The sequence below is a fragment of the Nuphar pumila genome, chromosome 9 (genome assembly GCF_984573655.1).
Source record: "Nuphar pumila chromosome 9, dmNupPumi1.hap1.1, whole genome shotgun sequence".
Classification (NCBI taxonomy): Eukaryota; Viridiplantae; Streptophyta; class Magnoliopsida; order Nymphaeales; family Nymphaeaceae; genus Nuphar; species Nuphar pumila.
In genome coordinates, this window is record NC_143257.1 from 8967623 (window position 1) to 8984569 (window position 16947).

A 16947-nucleotide genomic window follows, 5' to 3' on the forward strand; every position below is an offset into this window, starting at 1 on the left:
TCCCCATGCGAGAATGGACTTAAGCTTTTCCCCGCCCTGCCTCGCCCCCGTTTGGACCGGGGATGGAGGACATGAAACGGGGACGGAGGCGGGGGGTGGAGGCTAAAATCCATCCCCGTGCAGGGATGGAGGCGGGGATGAAGGTTCAGATTTTGAAACGGGGCGGAGGTGGGGAGACCTTGTCCCCCGCCCCGACCCCGGTCCACTGCCATCCCAAATCTTGGGGGATCGCAGACCCCAGAATATCATTAGCATCTGAAGATTCCTTCATCAGCTCATGCTAAAAGAAAATCATTTTTAGTTCTTGTAGATAAAACCTAGTGGTCGTTGAATGCTTCCTCAAATGCAATGTTCTAAGATCGTGAAATTTTTTTCTGAGGGAGCTGATATCAAGGAGAATGCCCCAACAATCATTTCATAAGCATTGATGAAACATCAGAAATCCTGATGTTTACGAATCCTACAAGAATGTCAACAGGTTGTCTCTTGGTCTCATCCAGCCTACACCAACAGCAATAATCCTTCCGCAGATGGGTACTTCAGGAATCATGTTTCGAACCTTTTTTATGATGAAATATATGTTACAAGTTTCTTTGAGGATACATAATAATTCTACACTGGCGGTTGTGTCATGAACTCATGAAACCCATATTAATCGCAAAGCTGATGCCACCGCAGATGCAATTTCAAGCCAAACATGAACAAGCAACTGATGAGACTCAGTTTAGTTCCTTCAGTGGTGCTCGAGAGTCAAGAACACTCAAAAAATCCTCAACACCAACAAATTTTGCCTCCTTGAGCAGACCATCAATAGCAACGTCTTTCCCATCCAACTCATAGGGATGTTTTTGTCTGAACTCTTTGATTAGCATATCAAGTGGCAGCGTCCGCATGTCTTCTATCACTTCTTTGCTGGGCAAACTTATATCCTTCTTTCCGGGTGTCGTAGTAGTTGGTTCGTAATCCTACAATGAAATGACAAGTGATCAAAGCCCGATAGTTTTTACAGTGGTTATTCATGCCTACACGGATATCTGGATATCGATTATGAAGACAAACCGTGTATTTCTCGTAAAAGCATCTCTCTGAGTGTTGTTCAATGTCTTGAATATGGACCGTATGATCACCACTAAGCTTCATGAGAGCACTTGAATGAGCAGCCACAGTTGACAACATGTCACCACATCTCGCATGCTCATTCCCGGATAAACCTGTTCAGGTAACATTATTGTTGGAAAATCCTATAAAACAAGCACATGATGAGCACAAGCATATACCCTCTATGCGTTGGATAAGGTTCTCAGTTTCTTGTGCCATATCTTTACAGGCAACACTCCGGCTGGCATCTACTTCCACGTCATGTATTTCATTGCAGTTCATTGCGTCCCTGTTCAACAATGCAAAAGTTGACAAACATCGAGTTGGACATCAACAAAGAACCATGTCAAAACTTACAAAACATAAAGAAGGGATAGTTTGAAAGGAAAATATTTTGAAACTTTCAAAAGTTTCAGCAAATGGGAAATACTGCTTGCTGTCTTCGGCAATGTTTGTTGCCACTATATTAAGAAGCACAAACATTATGCAAGTTCATGTTCTGAGGAAGCACCCAGACAAGCTGTGAATGTTGTTTTTCCTTGACGTCCAAGCAATCATTTGCTAATGACACAAAGAATATTAAGCATTGTGAATCGCACAAAAGATGGTTCTTGTAATTCCTAATAAATTCTAATGGAATCTACCATTTAAGCATCTAATCTTGTTAATGACTTGAACACAACACATGAATGGCGAAAGAAAGAATAAGATCGAAAAATTTCTTGATGAAAACATAGTACCAACCTTACAAGAGACTCCATTGCCAAAATATGCTTTCTTCCCATCTCATTAACAGTGTCGTAAGTTCTCATGCAGTGCCCAGAAACTGCATCCGTCATCCTAACACTGCAGAGACCAAATCCAAGAACCAAATAAACTTGAAAATATATCTTACCTAAAGTGTGAAATGAAATGAAATGAAATAGGAAAAACTCTACAAGGCAATCCTCGTCTCACTAACCATCGCTGAAGATAATCCTCCAGACGACAATGCTTGGCTGCAGAAAAATCCGCAGTGTCCCTAGCATCGCTGTCAGCCTTTGCTGAGAATTCTTCCCATTTTCTTTTTGCATCATGTGTAACACCTTCGATTACAGACACATGTTGTTGAGATGATAATTGTTCCTCAGAAACAGCATCCTTTAAACTCAAAAGTCTTGTGTTTACCTGAAACAGTAAAATAGTCAATACTATGTGCATACCCCTGCACAGGAATTATTTCAAATTATTTCATACCAATTCCTTTTTACTGTGCATGGCTGAAGAGACCAGAGCACCAATTTCTTGTAAAAGCTTCTCTTCGTCCAATCTTGATTGGTCCTGCACACCAATAAAGACTCTGCTCAAGCAGACAATACAATAACAGTAACAAGTGAAATGTTTGCAGGAGAAGTTTATACCTCAAATGCTTTTTGAAAATCAGCAATATTTTGCAGGCGTGCCTCATGTGTTTGGCACAGATGGGCTTGAAGCTTCTGTGATTCTTCACCCAGCTTCTCAAAAAATCCAGAAGTAGTTATAGAGACTTCTTCCATAAACTCAAGCCTCATATGAGATCTCTGCAGAGAAATACACAAAAGAATAAAATGTCAAAAACATAGCAAACTTGACCATACAGACCCATATCTTGCAACAATCCCACTGCACAATGTGAACAAGATGAGGCAAAGGCAACATGATCAGACGGACCTCCTTCAGCTCTCGAGCAAAATTAGCTATTTCACCCTGCTGATCAGAGAATGTAGCCAGGATATCCTTGAACATCTTGTCTGCTTCTCCAGCCTCAGCTTTAAGCATCTGAAGCAAACAATATCACAAGATTCATTGGGAAAAGGCACTTAGATAACAGCAGACAATCCACAGCACAAAACTGCTTACCTCTTCAATAGAAGAGAAGTCACTTGTACACAATGATGCAACCTCTTCTAAGTTTGCATTTGCATTTGCTTTATGCAAACGGACGACATTTTGCAATGCTTCCAGATGAGAGGAATACAAACCTTTCAATGCCATCATTTTCTTCTTGAATTCCATTTCAGACTGCCATGGATTAATGTCATAGGTATCAAAACATCACAATGAATTTGCAGAGGGTTTACACTTTAGGGAAGAAAGAGAAACCTTATCATGGAAGTCTAGGCAAGAATTACACTGCTTTTCAACAGTTTTGAGATACTCAATTTGCTGAGACAAAGATCCACCCACAATGCTCGAGAGTGCATTAAGCTTTTCACAGAGCTCTGTTTTAAATTCATTAACCACTGATCTATTTCCAGCATTCAGTTTCTCTTTTCTCTCTGACAGAATGACACAAGCACAACAATAAGTTACTTGCACACACCATGGTATAACAATGCAAGTACAAGAGACCATCAATTTGATTGGAAAAAAGAAACATACCTATTTTTGAAAATAATGCAGATACATCTCGTATTGATTTCTCCAAATCAGAGTGCAAGTTGAATGCCTGATCAGCTAGAGCTTTTTCTGCACAAAAACTTATCTCTTCATTTCCAATTTCAAGGGTTCCAAATTAAAAGCTTCAATGACACAATAAATACAAAAACCAAGACCTGATTTTTGTTGTCGAGATATAACATACTCTCTCTCCTGGATAGTATATTGATACCTCTTCAACCCATCCTTAGCCATTGAAAGAAACTTCCTCGTTTCTTCTAGAGTTTTCTATGATTACATGGGTACAAATTCAGTCATTTAAACCAAATCAAGCATATTACATGCACCAACGTAATAGATTAAATAAATGGGTCGTAATAACCTGTGTTGAATCAAGTTTTGCCTGTAAATCTAGAGTTTGTTGAGCTTGAGCACCAAATTTCCCTTGTAAGTCTTCAATTTGCTATAGCCAAGATAAACAAGGTATGAAGCCACTAGCATTGAAGGAAAAAGACATCTGACAGATACCAAGTCATAAGAAATCGCTGGCATAAAGGTGTAGCATACCTTTTGATTCGAATCTAGCACACACTCCATTTGCTCAATGCGCTCAGACATAGCCTAAAAGGAAAAAAAATCATAATGAAGAACAGGATTCTATACAAATTTTGACTGAAACAAACTCAAGAAAGTACAGTGCATCAAGTCAAAGTAAAAAGTAAGCAACACAAAGCTATTTCACCAAAGCATATTCTCAAGTATATGATGCACATGTTTACAAAATTGGCTTAGCAAATTTACTAGGAATCAAAATAAAATCAAAAAAGGTTTACATAACTATAATCACCATTTAATTCTACGCCTGATAGAGGATAATCCCAAGTATTCCTAGCAACTGAAGATTTTCTACTATATAAACGCAAAATGAAAATAAAGAAAAAGAAAAGATGCAACTAATCAGATTGATTACCACAGACAAAACAGTGATTAATCTAAGGAACCAGCCTCTGGAACAAGTAAACCTCGATAATGCACTAGCAATCCAAGTCAAAGATAGGAATATCTAAACTGTATGAAATCGAAGTTTCAAATCATAGACAACAAAAGCACATCTGCACTCCAAACTAAGTGACACCAAGTCATGGACCATATGGATTCCACAAAAAAACATGGAGATGGATGACATGAGATTGGAACAACTAAAGAGTATGAAATCCAAGATTCAAAGGATAGCAACAAAAACATCCACAATCCAAACTGGCATCAAACCACAGATCATACAGATTCCACAAATAAATACGGAGATGGAAGACGTGGGGCCCAATCATGAGTAACAACTTTAAAAAACTTCACAGGTCAATCCACCAAGATCAGTCAATATTTGAAATAGTAGTCAACCTGCGAATGCTCAAAGCCCCTTTACCTTCAAGAGAAATCAACTTTCTTCACTGCAACTAACATTGTATCAACTTGGATCACAAAAATGCCAACTTCAATTGGCATTATAATTTGCAGCTCTATTAACAAGGACATATTAGTTAAGAACAGCATTCTTACAAAATTATTATTTTCATGGGTTTGTTATTTTCAAGTATAATGTGTATCACAAGGAAAAACAGACCCAGCCATCACGTGACCAAATTCCATCATCAATACAATAAAACTCACATTAAAGAAGGCAGAACATAATAGGAGCAATGTGGGGCAAGAAAAGGATTATCAGTTGAGGCAATCTGCAAGACTTGCTCGATAGTAAATCGATCAACATTGGAAAGAATAGCAAGATTTAACAGGTCTAAATTAGAAAGCACTATATATCTTTTGGCTACGCATATGGAAAACTATATTACAAGTTGGGTGTTCAATCTTAAATCTAAATAGTTCATGAATTCAAGACCTGCTGTAAATGAATTTAGAATGTACAACTCCTGATCTATAAAATAATTTGTAGACAGCACTTCCAAGCAATACACTAACACCAAAATATTTATTAAATGCACCAAGCCTAGCACAAAGCCAAGCATAAGGCATGGAGTGAACACTCTTCTTCTATGGAGTCTATATATGCCATGCCAGCCATCAGTTAGCACTCTTCTTCTATGGAGCATTCCAGGGCTACTGGAAACTCCAGTTACATGTGGGAAACTTGTTTCTTGGGAAACTGATTTGGAAACTGGAAACCATGCATTTCCGAAACTTGTGGGAAACTTCTAAAAAGCATGGAAAACCCGTTTCCCATCAAGTGAGAAAATTATTTCACATCACATGGGAAACCTACTTATTTTTTATTGGAAACTAGTTTTCCCTTATTTGGGAAACATGTTTCCATGTTGCAAGTTTTTCAATGAAAAGTTTAGATATTTGTGTTATTCAAAATTTTAATTACTTATTTTAGTTGTAAGTTGTAACCAATGTACTCATATATTTTATAAAAAAATATTAATCCTTACTATTTATCATGATATTAAAAAAAAATAAAGTTTGCATAAGCTTATAATATTCTTCGTACACATTGTCGACATTTGCGCTTTTGCTCCACAAACACACACACACACACACACAAATATATATATATATATATATAACTGTCACCGATATCGCCGATATTTTGAAAATATTGCTATATCATCGGCTATTTCAAGGTAGACGATAATATCGGGAACATATCACGATATTTTCAATATTGCTAGAAACAAAATATCACGATACTTTTTAGAAAAAAACTTTTTTTTTATTTTAAGTTTGCATTTCCTGTTTTTTGTTTCTTTTATATTTTAAAATCCTTAAAACATATTTCTTTATATTTTTGAAAGAAAAATAATGCAAAACTTATTAGTTTCTTAGCTTTTTTGTTGTTATTTATATTTTTTCACTTTTTTAAACTCCCGAGATATTCCTGAGATTTATCAACTTTGAAAAATATCTCCGAGAAATTACCTTTAACAATATAGGTGACTATGATATATATATATATATATATATATATATATATATATATATATATATATATATCACATTTCAAGTGAACTTTAGAAAGCCATGTTTCTGTTTCCCAAAGCATTTCCCATTTTTATTTCCCTTCCTGGCAACCTCGATCAAAACATTGATCAGATGGTCTATGGTACACATTTTTTGTATCCCACCTTAAGATCTTTTTAATTAGAAATTTGATCATAATGCGTTTAAGATGTCTCTAATTGATCACTTTCTCCAAACCTGATGAAAGAGGAAAGGCATAGTGGGTCTACTTCACTAGAATCATTTTTTTCCTCCCCCACTTCCTTTTTCATGCCTTGCACATATTTACTACCATTTCTAGGGGGGATCTTTTATTTTACATCTCAAACTAGAACCTTAATAGAGTCCTATTTGCAAAACAATATTAAAAAAATAGAGAAATGTCCAAAAAAATGGGCTTTAAAAGTCAGCAAAAAAATGTGAGATGTCAGAATTATCATCCAAAGAGTGCATCATGTGACATATATGCTCAATATTGCAACAAACAATATCATATCATATGAAACAATACAGTTTTCATAATATTGCCATCAATATCAAAACAAGTATAATATGATTGATGCTAGTCCTGAATGTGTCCCATGGAGATTCGAGCAGGCCACATATGGCCTAGTTCAAGAAAGATGCAACCTTAATAGAGGGAGTAAATACATTTATGAGCATATGGTTCATTAAAAATGTCCACTAGAAAAAACTTAATGTAAATAGGTGCTGCTACACGAGCACCATGGTTAGTGCAACAGCAGCATAACCTGATAAATCCCATTTGAAGAACAAAGCAACAGAAAGAATGCTTACATAAAAGGCAAACAAGAGCAAGTATCTGTCAGTGTTAAATGGTCACAAATATCACCAAGATGTTGAAAATCTTGCAATGTTATCACAATATATTCACAAACTGTGATAATTCCAGAATTTGATGAGATTTTTAAAATATCGTCCATTTAGAATATATAACAATATTATCACAGTTTTATCATAAAGATCATGATTTTATCACTTCTAAAATACCAACTACGACAATGTGTATATTTATAAAAGGAATGGCATATTTGTAAATAAGATTACTTTCTAAAAGATTTCAAAAAGGACATAATAGTAAGTATGCCCACTTTCAAAAAGATTTTGAAAAGAGCGTATTTATAACTAAGTCCACTTCCTAAAAGAATTCAAAATGCTGCTCATGTGGAGTAAACACTTTAATTTGAGGTGGGAGGGGGGCCTTGTTCTTCATTGATATGGGACTATTCTTTTTTAAAATATGTACATTTTGTATACATATATATATATATATATATATAATATTTTTTTTTAAAATTTATTGTTTTAGTCAACTAGAGTTGACTGGACTAGCGATTAGAGCTGGTCTAACGGGGCTAGTTAGTCTCCTCTCTACTCTCCCTTCTCTCTCGTGTATAAATAAGGGATTTTCCCTTCATTGTAAGTATGCTTCTTGCATACTTGATCCATTAATAAAATATTATTTTTTACTTTGGGTGCCCTCTTTCAGTGTACGCCCTTAGTGGCATTTGTGAGTGTGCCCATAGTGACCCTTTGTACTCGTCCACTTTGGATTATTGATGCAATTAATGATGGACATTTGTTGGTGCTTGAATGATCTTTTCTCTACACGGTATCAGAGTCATAGTGCTCTTGACTTTTCAAGGTTGGCAATCACGTGTTCATGAAAAACTCTTCAAAGTGTTTGTGCGCTCGTGGTGTGGTGACTCAAGTGGGTCTCTCTCTCTCTCTCTCTCTCTCTCTCTCTCTCTCTCTCTCTCTCTCTCTCTCTCTCTCTCTCTCTCTCTCTCTCTCTCTCTCTCTCTGTGTGTGTATATATAGATATATATATATAAAAACATGGAGGACACAGAAGAGTTGTCGTCGTCCCCATCTAGCTAAATGACACTAATTATATAATATGGTCTTCAATCATGAAGCACTATTTTGGGGGCAAGGGTTTGTGGGGTTTAGTGGATGTGCCCGATTCAAAACCCAAGCTACTTCTCACCAAAATAGAGAATGAGAAAGACGTTGCACTACAAGATCATGAGAGAATCAAAGTCATAACCGAATATAAGAAAACATAGAATAAATGGAGAATGGGTCACGCGAAGATTATGTCTTGGCTCATTAATAGCATAGACATTAAGAAGTGTTCTAGTCTAGCTAAATTTGAGCATGCCAATGATGTGTGGGAATAGCTCAAAAAAATGTATTCCCTCAAAGATAATGCACATGTGTGCAATCTTCAAGATAAAATTAGAACTATGACACAATGGGATATGAGCATTAGGGAATACTACAATGCTCTATCCGAACTTTAGGAGGAATTGGCCTTTCTTGAACCCAAGTGGCATTGTTGTCCCTTGGACATCGAACCTCGTCAAAAGCAAGTTGATGCGAAGCACTTCTACCAATTCATAAATGGGTTGCGATCCAAATTTGAAACCATAAAATTGGCTCTTCACCATAGAAGAAAAGTTTCTTCTATTGTTGATACAATTGAAGAACTAAGAATAGAAGAAAATAGGTTGAAGAGACATACACATAAGAATGATGATGACTCCATCTTGACAGTATCTAGGTCGGAACTTATACTCGTACCTACAAGTCACCTCACTTTGGAAGACAAAGCAATGAGTACAATAAGAGGAAAATCATGTCGTTGTTGCCATGAATTGGGACATATGAAACCTTTATGTCCCAAGATGCAAAAAAGAGAGAAAAAGAAGGTGTCTTTGGTTGGTCCACCTCAAAAGACTAAACACATGAGCAATTAAGACACATTCGTTGGAAGCATGCCCCTTTCTTAATTGGTGAAAGCACTTTAATGGTTCAACCTCTCCTTAGAGGTTCATCTTCCTCAACCAAAGTTGCAGTCTCATCCTACTCTCATCCTGGTAAGTCTTCTTGGCTTCTTCATTTTGGTGTATCATTTAATATGACCCCCAACATTAATATTTTATCCGAATGTCACACTAACTCAAGTATGTTTGATGTCTTCATTGTCGATGGTACATTTCATGAACTTAAAGGAATAGAAAATTTTGAAATAATCATTTTCTCAAATATCTAACCATAGATGTAGTGTCTCATTCTCATCAAATGGTTGTTGGGTATAGGATCGCCGGTTGGGGAAGGTCATAGAGAAGAAAGCATCTTCTGCATGGACTTTACAAATACCAAGAATGCATTTTGTTGTAATGTTCAAAAAGTAGATTTGAATTTGTGGCACAAAAGATTAGAACATCCAAATGTATCCAAAATTTTGTATTTTCCAAATTTGAAAAATATACATAATATTCACAATTTTACTTGTAATAACTGTATTCTTGGTAAAATGAAGAAATTGTCATTTCATGAAGGGACTTTTGTTTCTACTAAACCACTTGAGTTAGTACATTTGGATGTTTGGAATCTGGCACCAATTACATCGAAAGGTGGATATGCATATTATATAATATTTGTCGATAATTTTTCTAGATATACTTGGATTTACTTTATTAGACATAAGTTTGAAATCGTTTTACATTTCCAAATCTTTCATAACCTTGTCAAAAATAGGTTTGAAAATGATATTTCTATCTTTCGCATGGATTCAGGGTGAGAATTTTTGTTAAAAGAGTATAAAGATTATCTTAATGTGCATGGCATTACACATCAAAGATCTTGCCTACACATACCACAACAAAATAGTTTAGCCTAAAAGAAACATAGACATATTGTTGAAACCTTGAGAACGTTACTTATTGCAAGACATGTACCTAAAGTTTTTTGGGATACTTTAATTGTTGTATATCTTATAAACAAAATGCTAACTTCATCTTTTCAAACATGCACCTAATTACTCCAAACTGAGAGTCTTTGGATGCAAGTGCTTTGTTTAACCAACAACAATGACAAACTTTCTTCATGGTGCATTTTTTGGTTATGCACCATGAAGAAAGTTTGAAGTCTTTTTACATTTCCAAATCTTTCATAACCTTGTCAAGAATAGGTTTGAAAATGATATTTCTATCTTTCGCATGGATTCAGGGGGAGAATTTTTGTTAAAAGAGTATAAAGATTATCTTAATTTGCATGGCATTACACATCAAAGATCTTGCCTACACATACCACAACAAAATAGTTTAGCTAAAAAGAAACATAGACATATTGTTGAAACCTTGAGAACTTTACTTATTGCAAGACATGTACCTAAAGTTTTTTGGGATACTTTAATTGTTGTATATCTTATAAACAAAATGCCAACTTCATCATTTCAAACTTGCACCGAATTACTCCAAATTGAGAGTCTTTGGATGCAAGCGCTTTGTTTAACCAACAAAAATGACAAACTTTCTTCATGGTGCATTTTTTGGTTATGCAAATAACCAAAAAGGTTTTGAGTTTTTTATTCTAAAAATAAAAAATTGTATGTTTAAAGAAATGTGTCCTTTTTGAAAAATGAAAATTTCTTCAATTGTGAAAAATTTAAGTATCTGAGTATTTTTTTTTATTTGACTTTATTTTAAAGAATGATATTTGATGATTATGTTTGTGAGTTTAATGTTGATGATAGAAATGTATGAAGAGATGAAGTGATTTGTCAAGAACAACTCCATGGTGATAAAAACTATTTGCAATACAGTAGACGTAGGGCTCAAAAAACTTCATGTGCACTTTAGAAATATTTAACTATTGAGAATGAAAATGAGTTGTATAGGAGATCATGTAGAGCATCAAAGCCCCCTGGAAAGTTTGTATCTTATGAGTCTTTTTCATCTAAATACAAGGCATGTATTGCGTTAATTCATTCCTATATAGAGTCATCATCCTATGCCCAAGCTGCAGAACAATCTAAATGCACAGAAGCATGAGTAAAATTAGAAGCCTTAGAGAAAGTCAAAACTTTGACAATTCAAGAACTTTTACATGGAAAGAAGCCTATAGGATGTAGTTGGGTATATAAAGTAAAAACCAAGAGTCATGGGATACGTAAGAAGTATAAAGTCAGATTAGTTGTCAAAGGATATTTTCAAGAATATGATATAGATTATAAAGAAACCTTTACACCTATTGCCCGAATGTAGGACCCTTATAGCAATTGCTTCCATTAGAAATTGGCTCATATACCAAATTGATCTTAAGAATGCCTTTCTTAATAGGGAATTAGTTGAAGAAGTGTACATGGAGGCACCATCAAGTATGAGCATTCCTGAAGAGAAGTCACATCATTTGATTAAAGTCCTTTATGGGTTAAAGCAAGCAACAAAAGCATGGTATGATAGATTTAGTAAAGTTATACTTGATATTGGTTTTAGAACTTCCTTGACTAACACACCTTTGTTTGTTAAAGAATCCAATGCAAGTATTGTCATTCTACTCTTATATGTAGACAATATGATCATCACTGGGGGAGACAAACAGGGAGTTGAAAATATCAAAAAACTTCTTAAAAACAATTTTGAAATGACTAACTTAGGGTTTTTAATATATTTTCTAAGAATTGAAGTTGTTTATTTTCTTAGAAGGTTTTTATTATCTCAGTCTATATTATTTGCTTTTGATGTTGTTTTTAGGTATGGCATTACAAATGATAAGAAAGTTTATACTCCTGAGATCACTAATGTTAAGATGAAAATTGATGATGGAAAACCTCTGAAAGACCCAATACCTTATCGGCAATTGATTATAACACTCTCATACTTATCAATCATCAGACCTGACATAGCCCATGTTGTTAATACAGCTAGCCAATTTCAGCATGCTCCTACATCTATTTATCCCCTATAAATACTCATTATAGGATTGTTCAGGGAGTCTTAAGAATCATTAAATACATTAAAATTTTATTTCTAGAGGCCTTTTTATGTCTTCTTCATCTACATTAGATTTAATTGTATATATTGGCATTGATTGGGGAGGTTATCTCAATAATGAGCACTAAACCAAGGGTTTTTGTGTTTTTCTATGTGAATATTTAATCTCATGGAGGCGCAAGAAACAATACAAGATCTCGCTTTCATCGATAGAAGTCGAATATCGGGCCATGGCCACAACTAGAGGTGAGCACTGGGTTGGGCAGCCCAAGCCTGGGCCAATATATTTGGCTCTGGCTTGGCCCCAATCGGTCGTCTGGCCCAAAACAAGCCGACATGGGCGGGATCGCAGGCCAAATCGATCAGCCCGATCCAGCCCGTTATTTCTTTTTTTTATTGTGTTTAACTTTTCACGTACGTAGGGTTTCAGGTTTTACAATATCACAGGCACAGCTCCCTTCCACTCCCATCCGCGATCGGTGAACAAAGATCAATGATCATCAACCATCGACCAGAGATCTACGTAGTCTATCCTAGCTAATCTAACATTGTTCATCATTACATAACTCGTATAGATGTTTTCTTGCATTCGTTTTGTCCTCATCTATCTCAACATATGCCGAAAAATTAGCCGCCATTACGGATGTGAATTGGGGGGAAAAAAGTTCAACTTGACCCGGCCCAGCCCACCCAATAAGCCCATGCTCCAATAGGCGGGCCATGAGTGGAGCCTTTGCTAATGGGCCCAGCCAAAACTGTTAAAATGTAAAACTGTACATATATATATAATAATATTATATTATTATATATATATAAATACATTTTTAATTTCTTTCTTTTCTGTATTTTTTTTCCTTTATTTTTATTTTTTGTCTTTATGTCATCTAGTTCAGTTTGAACTAGAATGACTGTTGCTAGTCAAGTCCTGTCCAGACTTGACTAGCAATAGAGCTGTTGGACTGACACAGTCCAACAGCTCTTAATAGAGCTGTTGGACTGACACATTCCAACAGCTCTAAATAGAGCTGTTGGACTGTGCCCAACAGCTCTATTGAGTCCTCTTTCAGCTGTGTATATAAAGGGGTGCAGCCCCTCTTGTATTTCACTCCAATGCTTCTTAAGCAATTGGTTTTTCATATCAATAAAGAATACATTTTTATTTTTATTTTGTTTCCAGTTATACCAACTCCGCCTGTGTAGTTATACACTGCCGGTCCCAAGCCCGGATAAAGGAGGAGGGTTGCGGTAGGCCTGTGACAGCCAGCATAAAAACTTTGTCATATCCTATGAAAATGAACCAATATGAGAATTTCGTTGGGGCGTTCCCTACTGAGCGACGCGTTGTACTCTCTAGGCCCGGAGGCAGTGATAAATGTGCAAGGGTTGCTAGGTCGTCGCCCAGAAGCGACGCGTCACACCGGCGCCCGGGTGTGGTGTCAAATAGGCAAGGGTTCCCTCACTTTGTTGGACGGGTGGGGGTAAAGAAATTAGTCCAAGACCATAAAATTAGGTTAGCCACTTGGAATATAGGGTCTTTAACTGGTAAGTTGGTAGAGTTAGTAGATGTTATGTGTAGGAGAAATATTGATATTTTATGTCTTCAAGAGACCAAATGGGTAGGTGAGAAAGCTAAAGTGATAGAACCTTGGGGATATAAGATTTGGTATACACGAATAAATAGGAATAGGAATGGAGTAGGGATTGTTATGAGTCGTCAGTTTATAGATAATGTAGTTGAGGTCCGTAGGAAGGGTGATAGAATTTTACTTATTAAATTAGTATTAGGTACGGATATTATTAATATTATTAGTGTTTATGCACCTCAAGTAGGTTTAGATGATTCCATTAAGCATCAATTTTGGGAAGATTTAGATGGAGTAGTACAAGAGACATCTTATGGAGAAAAGCTTTTCATCGGCGGTGACCTTAATGGACATGTAGGCATTAGTAGGGATGGATTTGAGAATATCCATGGAGGCTATGGTATAGGAGAAAGAAATGAAAGTGGAGAAAGGATTTTAGATTTTTGTTTGTCCTATGATATGATCTTAGCAAACACTTGGTTTAGGAAGAGGGAGTCTCACCTAGTAACATTTAAAAGTGGGGTTAATACGAGTCAGATAGATTTTTTCCTACTTAGAAAGAGAGATAGGGGTTGTTGCATCGATTGTAAGGTTATACCAGGAGAAAGTGTAGCTACACAACATAGAGTCTTAATTTTAGATCTTAGAATTAGACAATGCCGCAAAAGGGATAGACATAGGATAGATCCTAGAATTAAGTGGTGGGCACTGAAAGGAGCTAAACAAGGAATGTTTGTAGAGCAGGTAGTTAAGGAAGTTGATTGGTGTCTCGAGGAGGATTCAGAATCAATGTGGAATAAGATAGCGGGTGGTATGAGAAAAGTAGCTAAGGAGGTATTGGGTGAGTCTAAAGGCGGTGCACCACTAGGTAAGGATACATCATGGTGGAACGAGGATGTCAAATTAGCTATTAAGGTTAAAAGAGAGTGTTATAGAAATCTAAGTAAGAGTCGTGATAATGAGAATTTGGAGAAGTATATGATAGCAAAGAAGGAAGCTAAAAAAGTTGTTCGAAACGCGAGGGCTAAGGTATATAAGGAGGTTTATGACAAGTTGGATACCAAAGAAGGCGAGAAGGATATTTATAGGCTTGCAAAGATGAGAGATAGGAAATCGAAGGATTTGGGTATGGTTAGATGTATCAAAGATGAAACGCAAAGGGTTTTAGTCAAAGATGAGGAGATTAAGGAGAGATGGAAAGATTATTTTGATAAGCTATTTAATGATAGTCATGCTCAAGATCTTGGAGACTTCTCCATTCCTTTTCATGAGATAAATCGTGACTTCATGCGCAAGATTCAAAAGAAAGAAATTGCAGAGGCTTTGAAGAAAATGAAATCAAGAAGGGCAGTTGGCCCAGATGGTATACCTATCGAGGCTTGGAAATGCTTGGGAGAGAAAGGTTTAGAATGGTTGACAAATCTTTTTAACTTGATTTGGCGAACAAATAAGATGCCTAATGAGTGGAGGAAGAGTACTTTGGTGCCTTTATATAAGAATAAGGGTGATATACAAGATTGCACAAACTATCGTGGTATAAAACTCATGAGTCATACTATGAAACTTTGGGAGAGGGTGATTGAGTCTAGGTTGAGGAAGGTTGTCATGATATCGGAGAATCAATTTGGTTTTATGCCTGGAAGATCAACTATGGAAGCTATACATCTTCTTAGACAACTTATTGAAAGATATAGAGAGAGGAACAAAGATTTGCATATGGTTTTTATTGATTTAGAGAAGGCATACGATAGAGTACCTAGGGACGTTCTCTGGTGGACAATGATGAAGAAAGGTGTTTCTCTCAAGTACATCAGTATAATTAAAGATATGTATGAAGGAGTAGTAACCAATGTCCGCACTTGTGGAGGGGTGACAACCAATTTTCCGATAACGGTTGGGTTACATCAAGGATCTGCTTTAAGCCCTTTCCTATTTGCGATAGTGATGGATGAGCTTACGAGAACAATTCAAGAAAATGTACCGTGGTGTATGTTGTTTGCTGATGATATTGTTTTGATTGATGAGTCTAGAGCTGGGGTTAATGCTAAGTTAGAATTATGGAGACAGACATTGGAAGCTAGAGGTTTTAAGTTGAGTAAGAGTAAGACTGAATATATGGAATGTCGGTTTAGTAAGCAACGAAGTAGTGATGGGAGTGTAGTGAAGCTTGGTGAGCAAGATATACCGGTGAATGATTATTTCAAATATTTGGGATCCATCATTCAAAAGTATGGAGAAATTGATGGAGATGTAAATCATAGGATAAAGGTTGGGTGGATGAAATGGAAAAGTGCTACTGGAGTGCTGTGCGATCGTAGAATGCCATTGCGGTTGAAGGGAAAGTTTTATAGGACGACTATTAGACCCGCTTTACTATATGGTACGGAATGTTGGGCTGCCAAGAGACATCATATTCAAAAAATGAGTGTAGCTGAGATGCGGATGCTTAGATGGATGTGTGGAAATACAATAAAAGATAAGATTCGGAACGAAGAGATACGTAAGAAGGTAGGTGTTGCACCCATTGAAAATAAGATGCGAGAGAATCGTTTACGGTGGTTTGGACATATTCGGCGAAGGCCTAATGATGCTCCAGTTAGAAGGTTGGAGAAATGGGAAAATATATTAGTTAAAAGAGGTAGGGGTAGGCCTAGGAAGACTTGGATGGAGATGATAGGAAAGGATATGAATGCTTTGAACCTCACCGAGGACATGGCGTTGGATAGAAATGATTGGAGGAAAAGGATTCATGTGGAAGACCCAAAATGAATTTCTTTTTTGGTTCATATCGCTGACCCCAATTGTTTTGGGATGAAGGCGTAGTTGTTGTTGTTGTTGTTGTTGTTGTTGTTGTAGACATTGGAAGCAAGAGGTTTTAAGTTGAGTAAGAGTAAGACAGAATACATGGAATGTCGATTTAGTAAGCAACGAAATAGAGATGGGAGTGTAGTGAAGCTTGGTGAGCAAGACATACCGGTGGATGATTCTTTCAAATATTTGGGATCTATCATTCAAAAGTATGGAGAAATTGATAGAGATGTAAATCA

At 36.3% G+C, this 16947-nt stretch overlaps 1 protein-coding gene across 1 annotated transcript in view; it reads right to left on the reverse strand.

The window, feature by feature from the left end:
- Window positions 1-719: 719 nt before the first annotated feature.
- LOC149828386 (P-loop containing nucleoside triphosphate hydrolases superfamily protein) overlaps window positions 720-16947 on the reverse strand; it is a 31749-nt gene continuing 15521 nt past the window's right edge. Inside the window, exons 10-23 of the mRNA XM_090017040.1 lie at window positions 4063-4116; window positions 3878-3958; window positions 3672-3783; window positions 3499-3585; window positions 3220-3395; window positions 2977-3138; window positions 2788-2895; window positions 2499-2657; window positions 2335-2418; window positions 2060-2265; window positions 1843-1944; window positions 1326-1387; window positions 1060-1211; window positions 720-965 (exon numbers count right to left, since the gene is read on the reverse strand). Coding sequence (XP_089873166.1) covers window positions 720-965; window positions 1060-1211; window positions 1326-1387; window positions 1843-1944; window positions 2060-2265; window positions 2335-2418; window positions 2499-2657; window positions 2788-2895; window positions 2977-3138; window positions 3220-3395; window positions 3499-3585; window positions 3672-3783; window positions 3878-3958; window positions 4063-4116 — 1791 coding nt within the window. The remainder of the gene's footprint in view (window positions 966-1059; window positions 1212-1325; window positions 1388-1842; window positions 1945-2059; window positions 2266-2334; window positions 2419-2498; window positions 2658-2787; window positions 2896-2976; window positions 3139-3219; window positions 3396-3498; window positions 3586-3671; window positions 3784-3877; window positions 3959-4062; window positions 4117-16947) is intronic.